Source organism: Sebastes fasciatus, chromosome 17, assembly GCF_043250625.1.
Source record: "Sebastes fasciatus isolate fSebFas1 chromosome 17, fSebFas1.pri, whole genome shotgun sequence".
NCBI lineage: Eukaryota > Metazoa > Chordata > Actinopteri > Perciformes > Sebastidae > Sebastes > Sebastes fasciatus.
Genome location: NC_133811.1, coordinates 7,147,686 through 7,169,949, shown reverse-complemented (window position 1 = coordinate 7,169,949; position 22,264 = coordinate 7,147,686). Strand labels below are relative to the sequence as shown.

The 22,264-nt window shown below is 39.5% G+C and overlaps 1 protein-coding gene across 2 annotated transcripts in view; it reads left to right on the top strand.

The window, feature by feature from the left end:
- The window catches only part of ctdp1 (CTD (carboxy-terminal domain, RNA polymerase II, polypeptide A) phosphatase, subunit 1), an 88,108-nt gene that overhangs the window by 36,995 nt on the left and 28,849 nt on the right, over positions 1-22,264 (top strand). For both annotated transcript variants that reach the window (XM_074614523.1, XM_074614525.1), the window contains exon 12: positions 9,274-9,500. In XM_074614523.1, coding sequence (XP_074470624.1) covers positions 9,274-9,500 — 227 coding nt within the window. The remainder of the gene's footprint in view (positions 1-9,273; positions 9,501-22,264) is intronic.

Here is a 22,264-nt window from a genome sequence, read left to right as displayed (position 1 = left end):
ACTTTTTGTCCTCGCTCACCTGTCGTTCTATCAGGATTAATTCACTCGGCAAATTTTTCTGAACCATACGGATTCAGAAAAGTACGTCATTGATAGAAAAACTCTCTTGAAGTCTCTGAATGAACTCTCTGAAGTATTTCATGTTCGAGGCTATCCAAAGTAATGTTTTCAGTTCAGCCTTATGTAACTACCCTTGACTAACCTTTTTCTGTGATGATGGTGAAAAGAAGCCTGTTTGCAGAGCCGCTTAAGAAATCTTGTCCTCAAAAAGATTGTTGCATTCCCTCATGTAAGGGTGTAGGCCGAGGTGAGTGGAGATGTGAACTATTGTTGCGATTGTTGCCGTCAGAATGGGACTTGCCCATGACTCAGTCGTTGTATGACATTCAGTCTTTTATGTGACCCCGGGCTAATGCACAACTCAGGTGAATACAGGTATGATCAGAGTGGCATTGGAGGTTCTTTGTGCTCCTGTTTCACCACTTTTTTACTTCTAAACTTTCCTTTTGTGGGTTGATTTGACTAGTAATGCACCATGTCTACCTCTCCTTACATTTGCATTCATTTCCTTTCCCCCTGAGCCCCAGGCGAGCTTTTCCTCTATAAATGTGAATCCCTTATCTTCCTGTGCGCCCATATTGAATGACCCGTCAATAGTGTTATTCCATTCAGCAATCGACTGTCTGCCCTGTTACCCCCTCTGACTACCCTTCGCAGATGGAGGGAATAAAGCTTGTATAAGCCCCCTTCAGCGGGGGGGATTTTTCTATGTAGATTTCTCCCTGTGCAGCATCACTCTGGTGAAGACAGGAGCTCCTTTTTGTACAATAACAAAGCGAAAACGGAAATTGGCCAGGACAATGAGCGCTGATTGACTGGCTGCTTGGAAATGTGTCGAGCCCTCGCTGCGGGTTTCTGACTCACCTATTCTGCCGCCGATGTTTCCTGGCAGGTATTCTATTGTGTTTCCTCTGAATTACATTAATGTTCTGAGACATTGATATTTTTCTTTTTAAAGGCCGACCTGAGTTGAACCGGTGCTCCTGAACAACTTTGCTTGCCTGGAAGTTTTTTGTACTTGGCTAAGTTTTAGTGCTGGGTGCCGAGAGAACCCAGTACCAAGTAGTATCCAAACTTCTCCAGTCAAACTGCATTCGATTTAATGCAACCTATGATTGGCCCACTACCGCAGCAGCTACAACCCATACAGCCGGAATTGCCTCCACACAGCTCTCAACATGGAGATGGCTGAGCTGGCGGCTAGCAGATAATAACAGTGCTAACAACGTAAACAGTGTTGACAGAGCTAACGGTGTTAACCTGAGGGGCAACCGGAGCGTGGGCCTTACGCTTTCGCGATAACGCTGTCCTACTACCATGTGTCCAGACCGTGCTATCAGCGGTAACCGCCACATGAGCACAGTGCAGAGTGGCAGTGATTTGCTAGCCAGTGGGGGACACACCTTGCTTTCACTCACATGATGGATATCGAATGAAGTACTCTATTGATATCGGTATCTCTTTAAAGATACCGGTATTGATATCATCATTTTCAAACGATACCCAGCTCTAATAACTTTATTGCAGCTGATGCTCTGCAGACTGTGTTTACCGTGTGCAGTTGATTGTTATGTCAGTATGTTCTCTCTTCTCATAGATTTGTGCTATTCACAACAGTGTTCATTTAGGCACCTTATTTTGATTTAGTCTTAAGGTCTTTAAACACCGAGGTTGTGATAATTAAACGACACGAAAATGTGAAATACTAGGCTGCGAATATTTCCCATCAAAACTATTCCTACCTGCAGCGATTCAGATTTGCAAAAGTTGCAACACTTTTTCATTAAAAGGTTTGAATAGATTCACGCAGGCAGAGGACCAACTACCGGGATCCTATTGACGCAGAGCAGCGTCTGGCTGAGGTAAACTGTTGTACAGCCTAAACTACTGTAAGCTATTTTATTGAGTTTCTTTTAAGCGAAATGAGTGAATTTGCCTCTGGTAAACAGTAACGCAGTGTATTTGTCTAGGGCTTTTATTGTGAAAGGTAGGAATAGAAGGAGTGGATGTGGTCTGCACTGCCTTTGTCAAGGTTGAAAGGAGTAATCAAAGTTTGCTGTCTTGGTTCGGACAACGGAGCCTCTATGTTGTTGTTGTCTTATAATCCTCATAAGTAGGCTATAGGCGCAACTCATAACCCTCGGCTACACTATAGCGTACGTTTTGACTATGTCCGTTCCATACAGTGTGATTGGTTGATGCCTTTATTCGCAGTGCAAAAGCTCAGAAAAATCGACTTTGTTTGGCAAATAAATTCCGTCGCTTACACTTCAGACATTCTAGTCTAGTAACATTCAAGCCTTACTTTTGTCACACATTTCACTCACTTTCATGAGTAAATACAGTCGTCATACCCAAACTCTGGCTGTTTGGACAAAGCCGTCACTCTTATTGTCGCAGCAAACTGTTCTTTTCACTTCAGAGCAGCGTGATCATTCAGAGGCTGTATGTTGAGTGTTTGTCAAACAAAAATGGAAATCTGAATACATCTTTGGCTAGGAAATGATGTTGGCTCTAGGAAATGATATGATATATCATAGACAAAACTATTAATTGAGAAAATAATCAACAGATTAATCAATAATGATAATAATTGTTAGATATAGCCCTAATCCGTACTCTTGTACATAAAGTAAAACACCGGTGTGTGTGTGTATATATAGAAACATCTTTTAAATAGCATTTTATTTTGGCACATGTATTGCAATAAATCAGGATCAAATTACGAGCATCAGTAGACTTTAAGGCTCCAACCTGTCAAGGTGTAACAGACATTTAGTCCAGAGTAAGATACAGCAGGAACTTAATCCCATTTTCTTTAAGTCGGCCTCGGCTCTAGCTGAGACTCGTTGCTCGGAGCATCAGCAGTTCACTGCTCCCACAGTAGCAGCTACTCCTAATTGCTGGCTTTCATTTAAAATGAATGACTGCTGCTGGCTGCTTTTGCCCCACATGAATCTTTCAGTAAGAGTAACACCTCAAGCCAGAGTCTGAAGTTAAAGTATCTGTGTCCAGAGTTTAGAAGTGAAATCTTAATAGCTTTGCTGGACAGGAAACATCTAATCTGCTTTCAGTGGGATTGATGTATGGCAGGGCTTCTCAAAGTCTAGACCAAAGTCTGCAGCCGGACCGAATGGCAAGTGAAACCCGGTATTAAACGGGCACCGGTACTAAATTATTAAAGATATAAAGATATAGATTTCTTTAATGTTTTTATTGAAATTTAGATTTGTGTCCGCTGACATATTATTGAGTTTATATATTGACTTTGCTGTTGTAAACATTACTTTGCTGCTCTAAAAATAAGATTTAGGTATATATTAAAAATATAAATAAATTCTAATCCTGAAATAAATTTATTCTTTTTTTAAATAATATATTAAAAGCAATTATTTAATAATGAAAAAAAAGATGATCTAGGTAGAACCAAACCAATAAGGATCATTGATAAAAGTAGTATAACTAGTATCAATAAAATCCTAACAATACCCATTTCTACTCCTGTTATGAATACTATACATTTTGATCTTATTTTGTTATTGCTAATCGTTCCAAACCTCTGACCTTGATTTAAAAACCAGATGCTGACCTTTGAGTAATAAGTTTGAGAACCCCTGGTGTATGATTTGATGTCAGTTCATGTCAGCCCCATTATGGTCAGCTTTTTGTGCATGATAACAGGCATATGATCAAACAATAATCAGCATCTTTTGGAGTGTTTCATGTTTGCTCTTCTGTTCTCTGCATGCTGCACATCTTCCACCAGACACATAAATCATCACAGTCGAACACGGGGGTCGTTACAAACGGTTCTTAACACAACAGCGTTGCAACTGAAGCGTTTAGCTAAAAATAAAATTCTATGCTCTGGAATCACACTCGTACCGAACTGTATTTGCAGCAATGATGAGACCAATAACCTGACTGTAAACCAGCTTTCAGCGGGTGCCGTGCTGTGCTTTGAAAAGTTTCATGGTGGGCTCTTTGCTCGGCCTTTGATCACAGCCAGGAAAATGATGCTGTGGGAAGTTTGTTAATGCTTCCATTTCTGCTTAGGTTGCAAGACCCCTCCTGACATAGTGAACTATGGATTGGTTTTTAAAGGGCTGTGATCAGAAGCAGACATTGCTCTAATGGCCATACAGTATACTGTACAGAGCCTCAGTGGTATTTGTCAGTAGTAGACAAGAACTGCTCTGATGCATACACGAGAACACGGACGTGTTTTGCTTTTATATTTATGTATTTTGTGCTCAGAAGCTTTTGCCACTGTCAAAACCACTTCCTTTTATGTTCCTCTTCTGCATAAAGCCCTGTTTGCTCAGGAGCATGTCAATGTAGAATTCCTAACAATTTGAAACTATCATGCTTTTACTTTTAAAGTCAAACTGAAATGTGAATTCTCACCTATTTGTTTAAGAAAATATGAATTTTAATGATACTGCAGCTACTGGGCAGATCCGTTTTACAAAAGAAGTTAAAATGATTTTTGAAAATGTTTTTGCCAACAGTCTAAGCTTAGGCGTTGTCCATGGCATCAGTTTATGGACATTTGAGAGCTGGCGTTGTTAGGAAAACAGTGTTGCCAACTTGTCAACTTTCTGGCTAGATTTAGCGACTTCTCAGACCCTCTTAGCGACTTTACTTTATTCCTAAAAAGTGACTAGCGACAAATTGAGTGGCTTATTCAGACCATCAGGTGTGGGGCAGGCAGGGAGGACACCGCTCGCCAAAGGAGTGGGAGTTCAGTTGTTGTGAGTTTCTATGGTTACATCTCTTATATATGGTGCACACAGCTTAACATTCTGGTATACTGATTCATAAATAATTCTGCATAAATAAATAGATACATGTAAATAGTTTGTTTGATCTTCTCCCTCACTTTGTAGGTTTTATTACATTTTTAAAAACTTTTTTTTACTTAAAATATACAATGTCACTGTAGTGAGTTTGTGATTATTTGGCTAAAGATTTCTCCATTAAGCCATGATCTCTCCCTCACTGCAACCGACACAACCGCTAAGTTTTATGCAAATGAATGCATGATGACGCCATCTGTTGACTTTTAACAACTTTTTGAGCTTTTGATTGCTACTTTAATTGAAAAAGAGTTTGCAATGCTGTAGAAGGCGCGCCGTCAAGATGCGTGCCGCGCTACTGACCGAAACATGTCATAGCCTATGAACACTGATCCTCAGCGTGCCTAGTCCACATAGTTTTGGTTATGTACTGTTAGCGGTTTAGGACATCGGTCCCTTTATGATATTAAACATTTGAGAGGAACCCGTTGGGTTGTTAAGTTTGTATTTCACAACGGAAGCTAGCAAGCTAGGCTAACTAGCTTACACTCGGAAAATGGTTTTCGGAAAGTGGGAGCTTGTTAGCCTAGCTTGGTAACATCAGCACCGATTCCCACTAAGCATTACCTTGCACGTTTTACTTATTTCAACACCTGCTGAGTCATCGGAATCTCCCACACAGTAAGTGTTGGTCCCACATTATACAAAGGAGGTTTGTCAGGCTAACGTTAGCTGTGTCGTTCATGGGTCTAGTTGTGGTGATGGTAAATGACCAGTGTATTTATGACTTCAGCACTCCGTACTCTTGATTGAAATTATGAGATAATAATGTACAGAGTTACAAAGTAACATAGGGAGTGCTCAAATCAGAGATGGGACTAAGCAACGGCTAACAACATTGGTCCCCAGTCAATCACTCGCAAACTCCGACCAAACGGTCAAACTAGGCAGCGCTGATCAAATATGAATCAATATTCTGTTACTGTAATATCTGTTTCTCATCTCAAGTGTTTTCAGAAACATCTTGTAGTGTACTGTTTAGCTGTAAAATGAGAACGTTTGGGGCCCCGACAGTCATGTTGAGATCTGTTGAGGAAATACCAAGCACCGCCCACCAGTCGTAGCACAGCCAATAGGAACGCTCTCTCTCTCTCTGAAATGACCTGTGATTGGCCAAAGTCTCTCGTCACGGGCTATATTTCCTAAAGCCTGAAAACAGAGCCATGAGGAGGTGCAGAAGTCTAGTTTTCTCTCACAACACTTGAATTACAATATACTGAAATGTTATTATGGAATTTTTCCCAATGATACCAAAAACTTTAAGCCAGTTTTTACTTGTGTTGAGCGTTTCTATTTGGGCTTTTAATGTGCTCTTTTTCTGAAGGCCAATCTTCTGTCTGAAAGCCAACCCACATCCCTCTTTCATTGTCCAGCTCTCTTTAAAATGTGCACTGTTACTGGCAGAAAAATAGACCTCCTTTTTAAATCCTTAGCAACAAAATTGTTACTGGTAACGCTCATGGAAGATAGTGATGGAGAAAATGCCAAGAGAAGAGAAACATTTTAGTGGGAGGGGGGGGAATTAATTACATCTCAAATTGTGTGTTGCTGACAGATCAGGAACAAACAAAGCCCCTGTCTTATTGGTACCCTACCCTGTAATTTGTTTGTGCCCTGCGGGGTCATTCTCATTCAAATTTGATTCAGCAAATGGAATTGGACAACCAACACTGACCCAATGTGTTCAGAGCATTTCCTGTTTTTATATTCAGACCAGCGCTGCCTCAGGCATGCTCACCTTCTACCTTTTACCAAGGCTCTCTGTGACGGTCCAAATAACCAAACAGCGAGGCTTTAATGAGCCTGGTTTGATGCCAGTAATGATCCTGGCTCCAGCCCCAAGAGGATGTCCCCCTGCATCAATCCCAGTTTTCCCTCGGCTGCATGCTGCTAATGAGTCATTGGACGAGAGGCTGCATATTCTCTGTGGGTATATTCACCTCAGAATTCCATTGATCTGATGGTTGTCAATTGACTAAGCTGCTCTAAACGATCAGTAACCTTGAGGGCAGTATGAATTATGAGCTGCTCAAGAAAATACAAGATTGATGAGTTGGTGGAGGTGAAATTTTGCTTTCAATAGCTGGCAGGAATAAATCCCGCCAGACAGATAAACTTTGTTGTATTTGGCTCCGGATTGTTTTCTCATGGTAGACATTTGATGTTATGAGTTTATTGTGCTACCTCAAACATTATTCCATCTTCAGGGGGTGGACAAAATCAATTAACCCCTGTTCAATGTATTATCTATAACCATAGCCCTGCAATGAAGACTGCCTTTGTGACTCCTAATAATGTTAGGTTTTGGTTCAGACTTTAGAGTATCCGAGGGTTGTTGATGTAACTCTGTGGTGATTTTTGAGCCTGTAGTTTGTGGTCTTCTGGTATGGGACACAATTATATTGTAAAGTTTGTTTCATAGTGTCCACATCCTACATTGTTGCCTTCATTGGCAAAAAACAACCCAATCAACCCACAGGTTACTTTCAGAGCTTGACTGATAAATCAACCTGGCCGGCATTACTTATCAAAATATGTCGGTACTGGCATGTATGTGTCAGCTGGTGCGCGACAAGAAATTGCATTACAAAAATGCTAAAGATATGTTTGAGATAGTTTGGAAATAGTGCTCCACTGGATTAGATTAGAGACATTATGTCCTGTATGAATCTAGAGAAAATCTGTTACTCTACCCAGGAACAGAGAGTAAATTTTATTAAGTATGGCGCACCTTCTTGACATTTTATACCCACTTCAGAAACACACTTCATTAATCTCCTGAGTAGCTCTCTATTATTTTTATTTATTTATTTATTTATTTATTTTTTTATTTATTTACCGAGAAGCTTTTTTATTATTTTTATTTTATTAATTTATTACGTTTTGGTTTTTGGTTTTTTTCCTATACTATTTATACATTTTCTATTTCCTTTATTTCTGAACCTTCTTTTTCTGCTACTATTGAGGTATATTATAGATATTTTCTCTATATTGTTGTCTATAATTTTAACTTTATATCTTCTGTGGTCAGTTGCGGTCGCCTGTGTGTTTGTTTTTTTGTGTGAGCAGATGGATGTGTTGTGACACGGATGAGTGACGTCGCGAAAAACAAAAATCCTGACGGTTTTATTCTTCATTACTTTTGAAAGAAAATAAATAGTGATACCATTACATAGTTTTTCCACCAGAGAGCACCAAAAATGTTTGACACGTTTTTATATAAAAGAAAGAATATCTGCCAATCAATCATTAACATTTTTACAATATCAAAATCCAATGACAAATCTTTAATAACCAATTTTAATATTTTAATTTTAATAGCTTTATTGCCAAGAGTTTGGTTAGAAGATTGATACCACAAATACGAAACTAGCCTAACTCTATCCAAAGGTAACAGAATCCGCTTACTAGCACCTGTAGAACTCCTGTTTATTTAATCCATAAGAGAGGGAAGTATGAAAATGACAAGTTGTGGTTTTACGGGGGAAATAATGTGCCAGATTTTTTCATCCATTTATGTGCTGGAAGGTCAAATTGTTTACCTTTTTAGAAAGAGCCAGACTTGCTGTTTCCACTGTTTGTGCTAAGCTAATCGGCTGCTGGCTGTAGCTTCATATTCACTTTATAGACCTGAGAGTGGTATCAATTTTTTTCATTTAACTCTTGGCAAGAAAGCAAAGAAGTGTATTTCTGAAAATGTCTAACTTTTCCTTTAAGGGATCCTTATCAAATACTTATTGGCTGATATGATTATAATTGGATGATCCTTTTTTTTACCTCTTTTAAAAGTCTATTATTGGTCAGTCTCTAGTTTCTTAAATGACATACTATTAACTGTTGGCCCCAAGTTTAATCACCTTCCCAGATTACAGTACAGTCTGTAACCCAATTATTTAGAGAAGCAAAAAACACTTTCCAGATATAATTAGATGCTTAATTGGAATCTGCAGTGCATCAAGGGAATAGGCTAATACACATGGTTCCTCTTCATGATACTTTCAGCAGACATTATTCATTATATACAACATTTCATCAGTTATATTTAATGAATGCTTACAAATAAAAGTTATGTCATGAAATGTTAAAGTTTGGCTTTGTTTTGGTGGACAACTTGTAGAAAATAATGAACAGACAAAACTAATTGGTATTCAGTGGAAGGAGAGAAAGTAATTAATCTTATCTGCACTCTAGAGTAGTCCACGTGCAAAGTGCTGGGACATTTTTTGGCATTCATGGTATAAATGTATGAAAATGTTAATATGTAAACTACAAAACTGAAAATGTAGAGAGAGGAATTGGACTGTTTTGGTGCAGGAAACATTATCTCACAAAAGCTCCTTTTGTAATAAAACAGGTGGACGACATGTTGGGCGAGGAGAGCGACAACGAAAGTGAGGGTCGAGGGAAGGAGAAGCCAGGTAATGAGGAGGTGGAGGATAAAGAGGAGGAGGAGGAGCAGCAGCAGCAGCCAGGAGCCACACAGATAGCAACGGCAGGAGGGCTCGGTTCTAAGACGATGAGTGTGGAGAAGAACATCCAGACGCCATCCAGTGAGGCCAGCGTGCCGGGTAGTGTGCCAAGGTGAGACACTTCCAAAATCCACCTTTTTATCTAGTTATAGTCACTCTTTGAGTCCTTTTTATCTACTACTTCAGCAGCCCTTTTTAGCTAAAATGTGGTACATGGATATCACATAAGTCTCTTTGCCTCTTTTTCTCTCTCTCTCTCTATAGCCCAAATATTTACTATTACATGTTTCCTTTATCAGTTCCTCCGTGTCATCTCCTCTTTGCGCTGCTCATCCTCTACATCTTGCATAAACACCTCCGGGCGAGAGAAAGATGCTTAACTTCAATTGCAGCTGGCAACGATCTAAACCCCATTGAGAACCCTTTGCAAATGTTCTGTACATATCCAGCTCTTACTTCTCCAATGACTATTATCATAGCGCACCACTTCATCAGCGCGGCTATGCTGAAGCCAGACGGTCTGGTCCGTTGCCATGGAGACGGATTCCAAACAGACAGCAGGCAGTGGGAGAGGTCTGAACATATCAGAGTCGATTATTGCTGAAGGATAGGCTGAGCCGTTAAGACTGCCAGGGTTCAGTCGCTCCTTACAGGTTATTTGATTGTCTTTTCTACATCCTCAGCGGTGTAATACATGCCTGTGCATTCATTTGACATTTCCCATGAATAAAACCCTGTGCAGTTTATTTCAAAGTTCAGTAACACGTCTCTCCAGGTTGAAAACATCAACATATAGACCCCTTTTCAACCACAATTATCACACATATGCGGGTGAAAATAGGCGATAGACTCCTTTCCCATTGCCAGTAGACGAGTACGCCTTTGTTTTATTCTTGTGTGACACGTTCAATGTCACAATCGCACCGGAAAAAAAGGTCAGTAAACACTGCAAATGATTCTTTCTTTTTTTTTATATCCGTTACTTATTCAGTTTCTCTTTCAATCTCTCAAACCAGAGTTGGTGATTGTTGGAACAGTTAGGAGCGCATATAACGGCTGTTTCTTTTCACATCTAACTCTGTGATTTAAGGGTTTATTTGGACCAAACAACAGAAGGTGATTGTTGGAACAGTGGATAGACTAATAGACGGTTTTGATGAGTTCGCTGTTTTTCTGCTCGGTCTTGGTTGTGGCTTTGTATCCATGGCTGACCAGGCCTCAGCAGCATGATGTTTTTTTCCCCCCCGTGTTTCCTTCTTCTGGATGTCAGACCTGGTCTGACACCTTTGGTTGCTGCTAATGGGTCAAGCCTGAAATACACTGTCTGCTGGGTTGCTTAAGTGCTGTTGAAAACCTCTGGCAGTCCAACTCCAGTCAGTGCAGAGGAGCTGCACATGATTAGACAGCCTGACACACAAGAGGAAGAGTGTGAGTTTGATTCTGAAATCCCTGTGGAAACTGGCGGGTAGATCTTGGGGTCCTTAGATACCAGTGACATCGTCTAATGATATCACAGATTACCTGGTCTTGATTCTCCTCTGTGACCTCTGTCCTTCTCTTATACTGAATCTATATTGTCCTGAATGTTCAACACAGGAGGAATATGCTTTATAAGGTTAATGTTACATTTAAAAGTTTTGAATGCACTCCTCTGCATCAACCACGGCTGACTAGCTTTTACCTTCACCTGTCTCTTTCTTTTCTTTCCAATATCTCTTATGAGAAACCAAGAAATTGATTTTGCTTTTGGTTCTGTTTCTGTTTTTGTTTTTTTAATATCTGTACCAGAAATGGGTTTAAATCCAAGCTCACACATTTCATAATACAGCACCTCAATTGCAAATGGCCTCTTCCGATCCCTGCCTTAGCTCTGCTCTAACTCACTCATTTCTGTAAGACCGCTGCATAAACCGCAAAAGAACTGACGTCCTTACATGCTATAAGAGGGGAGGCAACATAAAAATTAAATATTTAAAAGCAAGAAAAACATGTTTGCGAGCTATGTTGTACAATTATACAATCTATTTTGAACCACAACGTTTGCTTAAAGCTAAAAATGTCATTTCCTCATCAATTACGCATCCACTATAGGCTGGAATGAAGGACAACTACATTTGTATTGCATTCCTTCAAGGCAAGTATAGAGCATACAAACGTAGTAACTTTTTAAAAGGGTATTCTAGCAGTTAAGTATTGCACTTCCATAAAGTTTGAGGACTCACAAGAGACAGATTTAAAAAAAGAAAGGTCACAATTGAAGCAGCGGAAGCCAAGGCATCCTGACTTCAGCAATAGTTAAGCTCCAGAAACGCTGGATCCTACAATTCCCATAAGGCCGTTTAATAGCGTCTTTCTTTCTTTAGACACCCCACTTGTCTCCCATATGCCCACTTCTTTCAAACCCCCACACCTCTGTAGCCCAAGCTACAATACAAAACGATTCATCGCTCTCCATTGACTTTGTATTGCGTGAAGGTGGCTCTTTGATGATTCCGTCTGCTAGCAAACAAAAGAAAAATTACTAAAAGCTGCTGTGCGGTGGGATGCACTACCAACACGGTAAAGAACCCAGAACTACGTTTTTATAAGCTGCCGAACCCGAAAAACTGAGCCTTTTAAAAAGACAAAAGTGAGACATCAGCAGAAAGAATGAGAAAACTGTGAGATCCTGATAATCAGTATGCCAACGTGTGCAGTAAGCATTTCATCCAAATGTCAGTTTTAGGCTATATATATATATATATATATTTCTGTAAGTTAAGCATTTTGACAGTATGCAACTTGTGTTATAGTGGAATGTGGATGAATCAAAGTGATGCAGTATTATGTTTGCAAGTGCCTTACAGTAGCTAACTACAGTAGCTCTCTAACAGCTCATTTCATCATCTTCATCATCATCCATCATCATTTTAGTTTTCATCCATCATGCTGGTATGTTTTTAGTTTTTAGCTAGCTACAGCTAGTGTTATTATGCTGTACACACAACATGTATTACATGTCTCTCCATCCTGGGAGATGGATCCCTCCTCAGTTGCTCTTCGTGAGGTTTCTTCCTTTTTTTTGCTGTTAAAAGTTTCTCCTCTTCCGCTGCAAGGGTCATAAAGGACAGAGGGTGTCGTATCCTGTACAGATTCTGAAGCCCCTGAGGCAAATTTGTGATTTTATGATATTGGGCTATATAAATAAAATTGACTTGACTTGACTTGGTTGCATATTGTGGCGCCGATTGTTTCCCCTCTGGTGGGGCATGGTTTTTAGAGTATGACATGTTGCGCTCTGTTTTCTATTACCCTGATGACATCATCAAGGTAATAGAGTAGTGTTGCCCAAGACGAGCTAACTTATTGTATAATATTGGTAGTGGAGTGTCGCTTCAACAACAGCAAAATAATATTAAAATGTCATAAAAAACAAAAGTTGAAAATATGTCACAGATATCATTTGCTTGTTTAGTAGATTTCTAAACGAACTTCTCTTTACTACAACATTACCAGATAAAACACATCAAAACATGTATTAAATGTTAAATACTGTACATCTAACTCTAGTGAGAACCTACCTTGAATGTTCTCACAGTGGGAAGTGTACGGCATACTCTGTAGACCTTTTCAATGTCATTCTGTTGCATTCACAAACACTGCAACAGGAAATACAAAGGGGCCCATTTATAATGTTTATGTTGTCAAGTTTGAAAAGGTCTTTAGACCATTTCACACATCCCAAATGTGTCCCAGTTTATTTCCTGTTGCAGTGTTTGTGAATGACATAATCTGACAGGAAGTAAACATGGACCCAAGCTGTTGCCTAGCAATGCAATTCCTCTGAAACGGTCTATAAGCACAAAGGTTCTGCAGAGATATATAAAAAGGAGTCAGACATCCACCTCCAACAGTCTGCCAGACAGCGTTAATGTAATTCTCCTGTCTGACAGAGACAAGAATTTGACTGTATTGTTGCCCAGTGGGCCATTATAGGCAATTTAAGAATTTTACAGAAGAAGGCTTCCTGATTTAGACGCGACTCTGTGGGACCTCCTCTCCTCCGGGAGCTGCCTTAATAGTTGCCATTCTGCCAGTCTCCATCCCCAGCTTCACCGCTTTGTTAAATTTGGCACAAAATAGACACATACATCTGTTGCTAAGATACTGTAGTGATGTGAATGTCTCTGTTTTGTCCTCGCCATCATTCAGTATCCGCTGCTGCCTTTTCTTTCATGTAAAAACAACGTTGCTCTTATTTCTGTTCTGTATTTTCTGTTCCGGTAACTGCATGCAAAAATAATGTCTTGCATATATATATATATTTTTTTATTATCGTATTCTATTCCCAGTTGAGATCCATCCCCACTAAGCATGGAGGGATTTACACCCACAGCGCCAGGTTAAAGCGTGGAACAATTAAGCAGCGCTGTGGGACCCGAGGACCAGTGTTTGAGACAAATCAAAATAATTAGCTTCAACAAAGGTGATCCAAAGGTGATTTATTTCCCTGCACACTAGGAAAGGATCGGTCACAGTTCCATTAACGCCATTGCACAGCACTGTATGTCCTACAAATCTTTCCACTCGGATCATTACGTGCTCAGTCTTTTTTGTTTATTTCCCAATTTAAAGTCCTTGATTTATTTATTTTTTATATTTTATAGCCTCTTCTGAATGAGGAGCGAGGGAGTGCCTGCGTAGTTCAAGTGGTGTGTACGAGAGAGGGAGCTGTGTGTGTGTGTGGTTAATGTGTATCCTGTCATGATGATCAACTTAATATTTCGTCATGATGCAATCTTATTTTCTAATCTTGTGTTGTGAGTAATGCTGACAGTTTCAGAGCAGTTGGAAGATTACCAGACTTTTTTTTGCAAGCAAAGCCACATCACAAAAGTTCAATATACTACTCACTCCGGCACATCAGAAAGAATAAAGTAGACCACAGTACACAATCCTGAAGGTTTAAAAGCACTGTATATCCTTACATTTTTAGGTTATATCTTATTTAACTGTGAAATAATGGGATTAAAAGTAGGGCTATCCCCTCTTCGTCGATTCGTAGTTTTTTTTTCATGCTGAGTGACTTATTTCCAAGAAACTTATGAGCACATCTCTGGTAAACACAAGCTTTAAAGTGGTGCTTTTGTGTGATTCTTTGTGGAGAAACTCAGTTTTACAGATCTGTTCATTAAATCAACTAATCGATTAGTCGACAAAATCGTATGAGTGTTAGTTGACTAAGAATTTCTTTGGTCGAGGGCAGTCCTAGAAAAAAACTAATCACATATCACATAAAGCATAAATACATAGCTCACATATATTACATTAGTGGTACTCCGTTTTATTCAAATATAATCATGACATTCAGAAGGTTTCTAGTTGGCAAGTTATGAGTGTTGGTAAGTCGCGTCTGAAAATGCTTTGACTGACGACACCTAATGACAGAGCTGACAGCTCTGATCTGCAGCCGCTTAAGCCAGCGCTAGCTTCACAGACTGAATGAGCTGCTTCAAACCTCTGAACCTTGAACGTCCAGATTCTGAGCTTTCAAGGTGATAAGCTTAAAACGGTAATATGAAATGCTTAAGTTTAACTGGAAGACTGCGACATTTACACTCCCCAACTGCCAGGTACTGTGTGTCGGGCTTGGTCTTGTAATAGGAGCTGCTTTGGTTAGCTTTGTTCTTGAGTCTCACTCTCATCTTGGACTTTTCTGCGGTCTAATTCTGGGGAGGTTTTGACAGCTTTTTCGGCTTTCATATGTACTATGACTGGGCAATGGTATTTCTTTTTTTGCATATTGCTTCATCATTTTACAAATATTTGATGTTCAAATGAAGGATTTCGAGCAAATTGTGAATAAAAGCCACCAAAATTAGTTATGTAAGGCTTAGTTTAAAGGTTCTCTATACAACAGAGCATTAATGTAGCATCACACAACTATAGTCTATGTAAAGATATAGAGGAGTAATGTCTACCTGAGCAGAGAATTAAGTTGCTCTCCCTCTGTGTGTTGTAATCTGAGTTTCTCTGTGACTTAGCCGGGCCATCCATGCGTGCCTTTTAGTACATGTGTGTGTGATCCACTGGCTAGCACACGCCGCCGCTCTGCACTGCTCTCATACGGCGGTTACGGCTGATAACGCCATCCCGACCAACTGCGCTGTTGCGGAAGCATAGCGCCCACCCTCTGGTTCCCCCATCAGGTTAACACTGTTAGCTCTGTCAGCACTGTTACCGTTGTTTTCACTGTTAGCACCGTTAGCTGTGAGCCACTGGCTTGCCGTCACCAAGTTGAGAATTATACACGTGAACATTATATGTTTAATTTAATGCAGAAAATGAACACTTAAAACATGCTGCTGTAAGAACTCAGAGCTTGAAACCTGTTCCCTACCAATCTGCTTGTTTACTAAGAACTACTCTGTTCTTCATCTTTTGTTCTGCAAGCATTTGTTAATTTATGGCTATCAAGAAGTTTAAAAAATCATTTCTTCTTTTATTTATACTCAGGGTTCTTTTAGTTGGATCATAAAACCCTTCCATTACTGTCTCCTCTCATTAGCTGCTGAGCAAAAAGGAAGTTTACCGATTTTGTTCAATCAAAATCGGCCTTGAACTGGCTTAACCCCAGCCGTCTTAACTCTCCCTCTATTGTGCTCCTGTCTGTGCTCTTTGACACTGAATCGCTTTAATGTTGTTACATGCATCTCTATAACTCAGAAAATGAGGACGATTTCAGCCCACTTCTGGATGCGTCGGAGGTCATTAGCTGTTAGTCTGGATTGCCGTGAATGATTTATGGTGAGCAGTTGCACTCGGGGCTCTCACAGATTTAAGATTTAACAAGGAGGTTTGCAGGGTGGATATGAAAGGTGGGTGAACCTTCATCTCCCACCAGCTCACACAAACTCTCGTCACATCCTTCTGGTTGAGTTGCAGCATGCAGTCACAGTTCCAGGCTATCGCTGTCGTGCACTTGTCAGGCTGAAGTGGTTTGATTTTTGTGTCAGACTGAGTGCCTTACTTAAAAAGTTTTTCACGTTTTTTTTTTCCCTGTGTCTCATCAGGTGTCTCATACATCAGGTGTCTCATACATCAGGTGTCTCATACATCAGGTGTCTCATACATCAGGTGTCAGTCAGTCTTGGGCCATCAAATTTCAACTCTCAAATATAAGGCTTCTCAAATTACGTTATTCTTAAAGTAATTATATGAACAGTATGAATAATTGATATTCCTCTCTGGTAGGAACTGCATCACTGAATGGTTCATGTAAGTGAAGTGAAGGATTATTGATCACTCTGTTTTCATGCCTCCGCGCCGGCAAGAGTCGTGGCCGGAGGCAGTATGTTTTCTGGTTGTCCATCCGTTCTCGTGAAAACGATATCTCAGTAACGCCTGGAGGGAATTTATTAAAATTTGGCACAAACGTCTGCTTGGAAATGATGAGCTGATTAGAATTTGGGTGGTCAAAGGTCAAGCTCACTGTGACCTTACGAAACACATTTTTGGCCATAACTCAAGAATTCATATGCAGTTTCACAAGCGTGTCAGAGAACTACAGTAGCCTTCAGGTAACGTAGAAACGTGAAAGTCTCTCTAGAGCCAATGTTTGGTTTGTCCGTTCTGGGCTACTGTAGAAACAAGGCGGACTCCGTGAAGAGGACCTGCTCCCTATGTAGATATGAAGGGCTCATTCTAAGCTAACGAAAACAACAATGATTCTTATTTTCAGGTGATTATACACGAATGAAAACATAGTTACAATTATTATATTCCATTTCTGCCAATAGATCCCCTGAAATGCTACACACGGTTCCTTTAAAAACAAAACCAGTTATGTCTATTATAATAGCATGAATATCAATTCTCATATAATGATCATGTGATTTTATAGCACTCAGCGATTGTACAGTTTTCACAGTATTGTTTATTGCCCCCCTTGGATGGGGCAGTGACCACCTAGAAAAGTACTAGTGGGCCCATTTGGCCCCCTCCCAGACGGTCCTGGCTTCAACACTGCTCATAATGTTGCATGAGAATCTTTTCATAAACTAAACTAAACTAAATTTAAAATGTCAATTAAGATTCAGGGTAGACCACCGATCACAATAATTATTAGGTATTTATTCTAATAATTAGTTTTTTGTGTATGTAGTTTTACGTGATGTGGTATTGTACAGCACCGCAGTCAGTTTATTAGGAGGAAGTTTCTGAGACTGCAGACCGATTATGGAGCTGAAGCCAAACAACAAACGAAGGCTTCCAGTTGAGGATTAGTGAGTGGAACTGTTGCTGCCAAGTGTTGCACGGCTCAGGGATTTACTCCTAACTGCTGCTAGACTTTTACTACCAACATCATCACAATGTGTCCATGGAACATGTCTGCAGATGCACACTTGTTGTGGCTGTCAGTGTCATAGTCGACAGATTCAATTGATTGTGTGATTTTAGTTTTCTCATTGATGCAGATTTTGCTTAAGCAAGGACAGAAAAGACCGAAATTCTTCCGAAACAATAAGCTGCCACGCTCTCCTCTTTTGAATAAAATGAAAGTACCCAGAAAGTGCCAATTATGGGACTGTACCGTTTTTAGTCAGTCACAATATGGATGTACGGTTTGTGTTGGATGTCGCATGCTGAGGAGTCTGGGAAGTTTCTTTACACAAGTTTGTAAAGTCTTCATTAATTACTGTATTTCCATCTCATTAACATTAACAAAACCGTTTTCTGTCATGACTTCTCCAGCACATTAGACCCATTCACTGCTCAAACACGTCTGCCGTTATCAGTCCTCCTCACTTTTAATTTCCTGTCATCGCTCCTCTTTCCTGCGCCGTGTATCTCTGGAGTGGTTTTTGTTTCAGAGTGAAAATGAAAGTGTGAAACTCTTCAGCTTGAGTGAGCACGTTATTATAGCGTCGCCAGGGCGGAGGAGATGGAGGGGGCAAATGGGTTGTAAAGTTTTTCCATTCAGGTTGTCAGACAGCAAAGTGTGAAATACTAAATGTGTTTTGTCGTTTTTTTTTTATCCTCTTTGTTGGATGTGTTTTGTACCCGAGATTGCCTGTTTTCCAGTTTCTTGCACTTCGTGCATGGCCTCACATCTATTTCTTATGTGTGTAGATGCTTGTGCAGCATAGCACTTCATAAAAGCCACACATATATGTGGATAGACAAACCTATTGTTCTAAGCTTCAGTCTGGGAAGAGTGACAAAAATGACTTTACAGTGGAGCCTTGCCATGTGTATGTTTACAATAGCACATTCTTATCTGAGGAACTGTAATTTAATCATTTCAAGTAATATGATGCACATTTTTCATACGCATAAAATTGCATTTGTTGGAGCCAAAAGAAAGACTTTGTCGTCTAAATCAAATTGTCATATAGTACAATTTACTGTAAGAGCTTTTAGATATAATAATTACATTTATTTGACAAACTACTGGGAATGGAAATCTGCTAGAATGGATTGACTTGAAGGAAAAACAACCATCAGGTATTTTCTAAATCAATGTTGTAGACTCTAATATAATATAATATAATATAATATAATATAGTATAATAAAGTATAATTAGGGCTCTTAAAGTTAACGCGATAATAGGGCGTTAACCCAAATTTGTTTTAAAGCCACTCATTTTAACGCATTAACGCAACTTGAGTGAAGATACTGGTATGGTTTGCCATGTTATGATTTGAGCATATTTTTTATGCTAAATGCATAACCTGTGAGGGTTTCTGGACAATATTTGTAATTGTTTTGTGTTGTTAAATGATTCTCAATAATACATACATGCATACATTTGCATAAAGTAAGCTTATTTGCCCACTCCCATATTGATAAGAGTATTAAATGCTTGACAAATCTCCCTTTTTAAGATACATTTTGAACTGATAAAAAAGGCATGATTAATTGCGATTAAATATTTTAATCGATTGACGGCCCTAAATATAATATAATTTCATAATGTAAAAATAATAATTAATTATTTTTCTTTCTAAAACATATTTATTTTTTGCCACATGTATAATAAGACACTTTAAAAAAAATAATAATAATTTCAAATTCATTCATTCATTCATTCTCCGCTGCCTCACTGAGTGACAATTGAGCATTACTGTAAGGCAATTGCATTTGACAAAGTCAGCTAACAGCCTCAACTTTTCCATCTATGTGTCAATTCCAAAATGATTCCACTTTTTTTTTTGTCACAATTATCTTTTAAGCATTTTTGGGCACTTGGGGGCAACAGAAGCAAGTTGTGAACGCAACAATAACAAATCATCACCTTTTCAGATGACATGCAGAACGTGTTCGCAAACAGTTACTTATTGACACCTCCAGCAGTTAATGAAGTCCACTTTCTTTTAGCTCTGATTTTGGTCTCCATCAACCTCTGGGGGGGGGATATCTGTCTCTTTAGCTGCTAAATGCTCCACTATGTTCACCAGGTAGTCTCTAACTGTGTCTGTCTGCTGTTTGGTGCTGAGCAGGTAGTGTACAGCTGGTTTTTAGAGCTGTCTCACTGGATTCAAATTTTCACAAAATTGAGAGCCCTAATACATACTTTCAGGTTTAGAAAAAGAAACCTGTACCTTAGACAGCGCAGGTTCCTGAAACTTCTCTGGTAGAAAATATTCAAACAGCACCATTCAGGTAGGTAATGAGGACCGTGCTCCTCCACAGACAGAAGTCTTCCTGAAAAGAAGTCATTGATTATATTGTTCCCGTCTCATTAATCACAGGATGAAAGTATAGCGGGGCATCGGAGCATGAAGTCGCGTCTTCTCTCTGACTGCACCCACTGTGATATGAAAGAGGTGCTACAGTCTGAGAGCCGATTAAACATGAATGAAACACAGAGCAGCAAAACGCCCCAGGTCCATCGAGAAGCAGACACTTCCTCTTTTTTTTCTCTCACACCGTTACTTCCCTGCCCGTTAGTCACTCATCATCTGTTTTTCCTGTGGCAAGCTGGACTGAAGTTTAAACCTTTTGAATAGATCTTTGACTCTAGTGAAGGATAAAAAAATGATGAAGTTCTCCATCCACTTCCCTTTTACCATCCTCCTCATGAAAACTTTAAAGTTTTTGGTAAGCCCAGGAGAGGGCTATCTGCCAGTAGTTCCAGTGGGGCTGAGGTTATGGATAGCCAGATGCTGAGAAGAGGATCGTATCCCGGATTATTTTTCTCCTTAAGCCATCAACAGCACAGTCACACCCGCAGGCTGTCGGACAAGCCTTTTTGAAGGCTACTGACGATGAAGCAAGATGACACTGAGCAATTTGCTGCCTGTTGCAACATCTTTCTCATGCTCCAGATTCCCCTCGGGGATTAATACATTTAATTTGGCATGAAATATTCTCGTAATTTATATTATAAGTGTATCATCTTGGTCACTAGCAGCATCTACAATAAACCAAACCTCTCATGGTGATATACAATCAAGCAATCGGGTTCCTGACTGGAATCATTTTAAACTCCAACTGAAACTAAAAGAGGGATCAGTCACGTGCTTCTTACTTTATGGTATTTTATTGTATTAGTTTCTCTTGTATAATTGTCTGTGTTTTCTTGTTGAGTTTTATGTTTTAATGTACATACCGTTTGTGTTTTGTACTGTCTCTTGTGTATTTGTTGATGAGTTTTATGTATTTTAAAGGCCCATCTATGGACAGGCATTGCTAATTAGCTTATGCGGATTTAGTGATTTTGGGGCCCGAGGCAAACACCACCTTGCTTTACTTTTCACCTTTTCTCTAACTGGGAATGTTGGTATTGGCAGTGGTAGAAGAAGGCTACTCAAAACTCTTTTTTTTTTCCTGAAGTAAAACTGTTCAATATTAATAGTAAAACTATTAATACCGCACAATAAAAGTCCTGCATTGAAATGGTAACTTCAGGTGAAGAGTGAAAGAGAGACATTATCAGCACAATGTACTTAAATTTACTTAACGTCTGTTCAAGGTGGAACTTTCAATTCCAATATGATGCTGGATAGTTTACTGAATAATAAAGCATTTTATTTTTATTGTTATATTTTTTGAGTCAAGTCTGAATCTGCAACGTAACCAATACAATTTTTTTGTCAGGTAGATGTAGTACAATATTTTCCTCTGAAGTAGAAGTACACAATAAGTAGTACTTTGGGGGCCTTTTGCAGGTTATTTTGGGGTACAATGAGCTAGAATAGTAACATAATTCAATACTTAATAATAAATCTATAGTTGTTTGGGGCCCCAGGAGGTTGCCTACCTTGTGGTAAAGTCTGTCCCTGGTGTTGTTTTCCCGTGAACCAGAGTGTAGTTCACCAATGTTTCTGAGTAGCCACGACTTGGGTGTGCGACGCAACTATTTCATGCCGGGTGTAATGCTCTGACCGGACCCAAGGAAGCGCAGCGTTGAGTGTGAAGTTGGTTCTATGAGCAGTTCTCGAAAATGTGCTTAAAATTTGACAGTCCGATGTCCACCGGCTGTTGGTCATTTACACTCCATAACTACCAAGCTAGCTGCTAACTGTCTTCAAATGGCGTTTTGCAATTAGCTATCGTTTAGAAAAAAGACTCTACTCTGTTGGTCATTTGAACATATTACAGACACTGTTATTCAGAGAGTGTTATTTGGCAGTAGGCCGACTCCTTAATTAACGTTAATTGACTAAATTTGCTAGTGCCGGTTGTTGTTGTTATAGTCTGAAGATCAGCAACTAGAAATTTCACCTCTTACAGCTTGTTAGGACATTATAATGTAAGTTAATTAGCATTGCAATTGAAAGTGGAACATTCAGCTCTAATATGAAATGCACCTTCCATTGATAACTCTCACAATGGAGAATTGAAACACTAATTTGACGCTGCTGCTTGCATATTATTTTCGCTACCTTGTT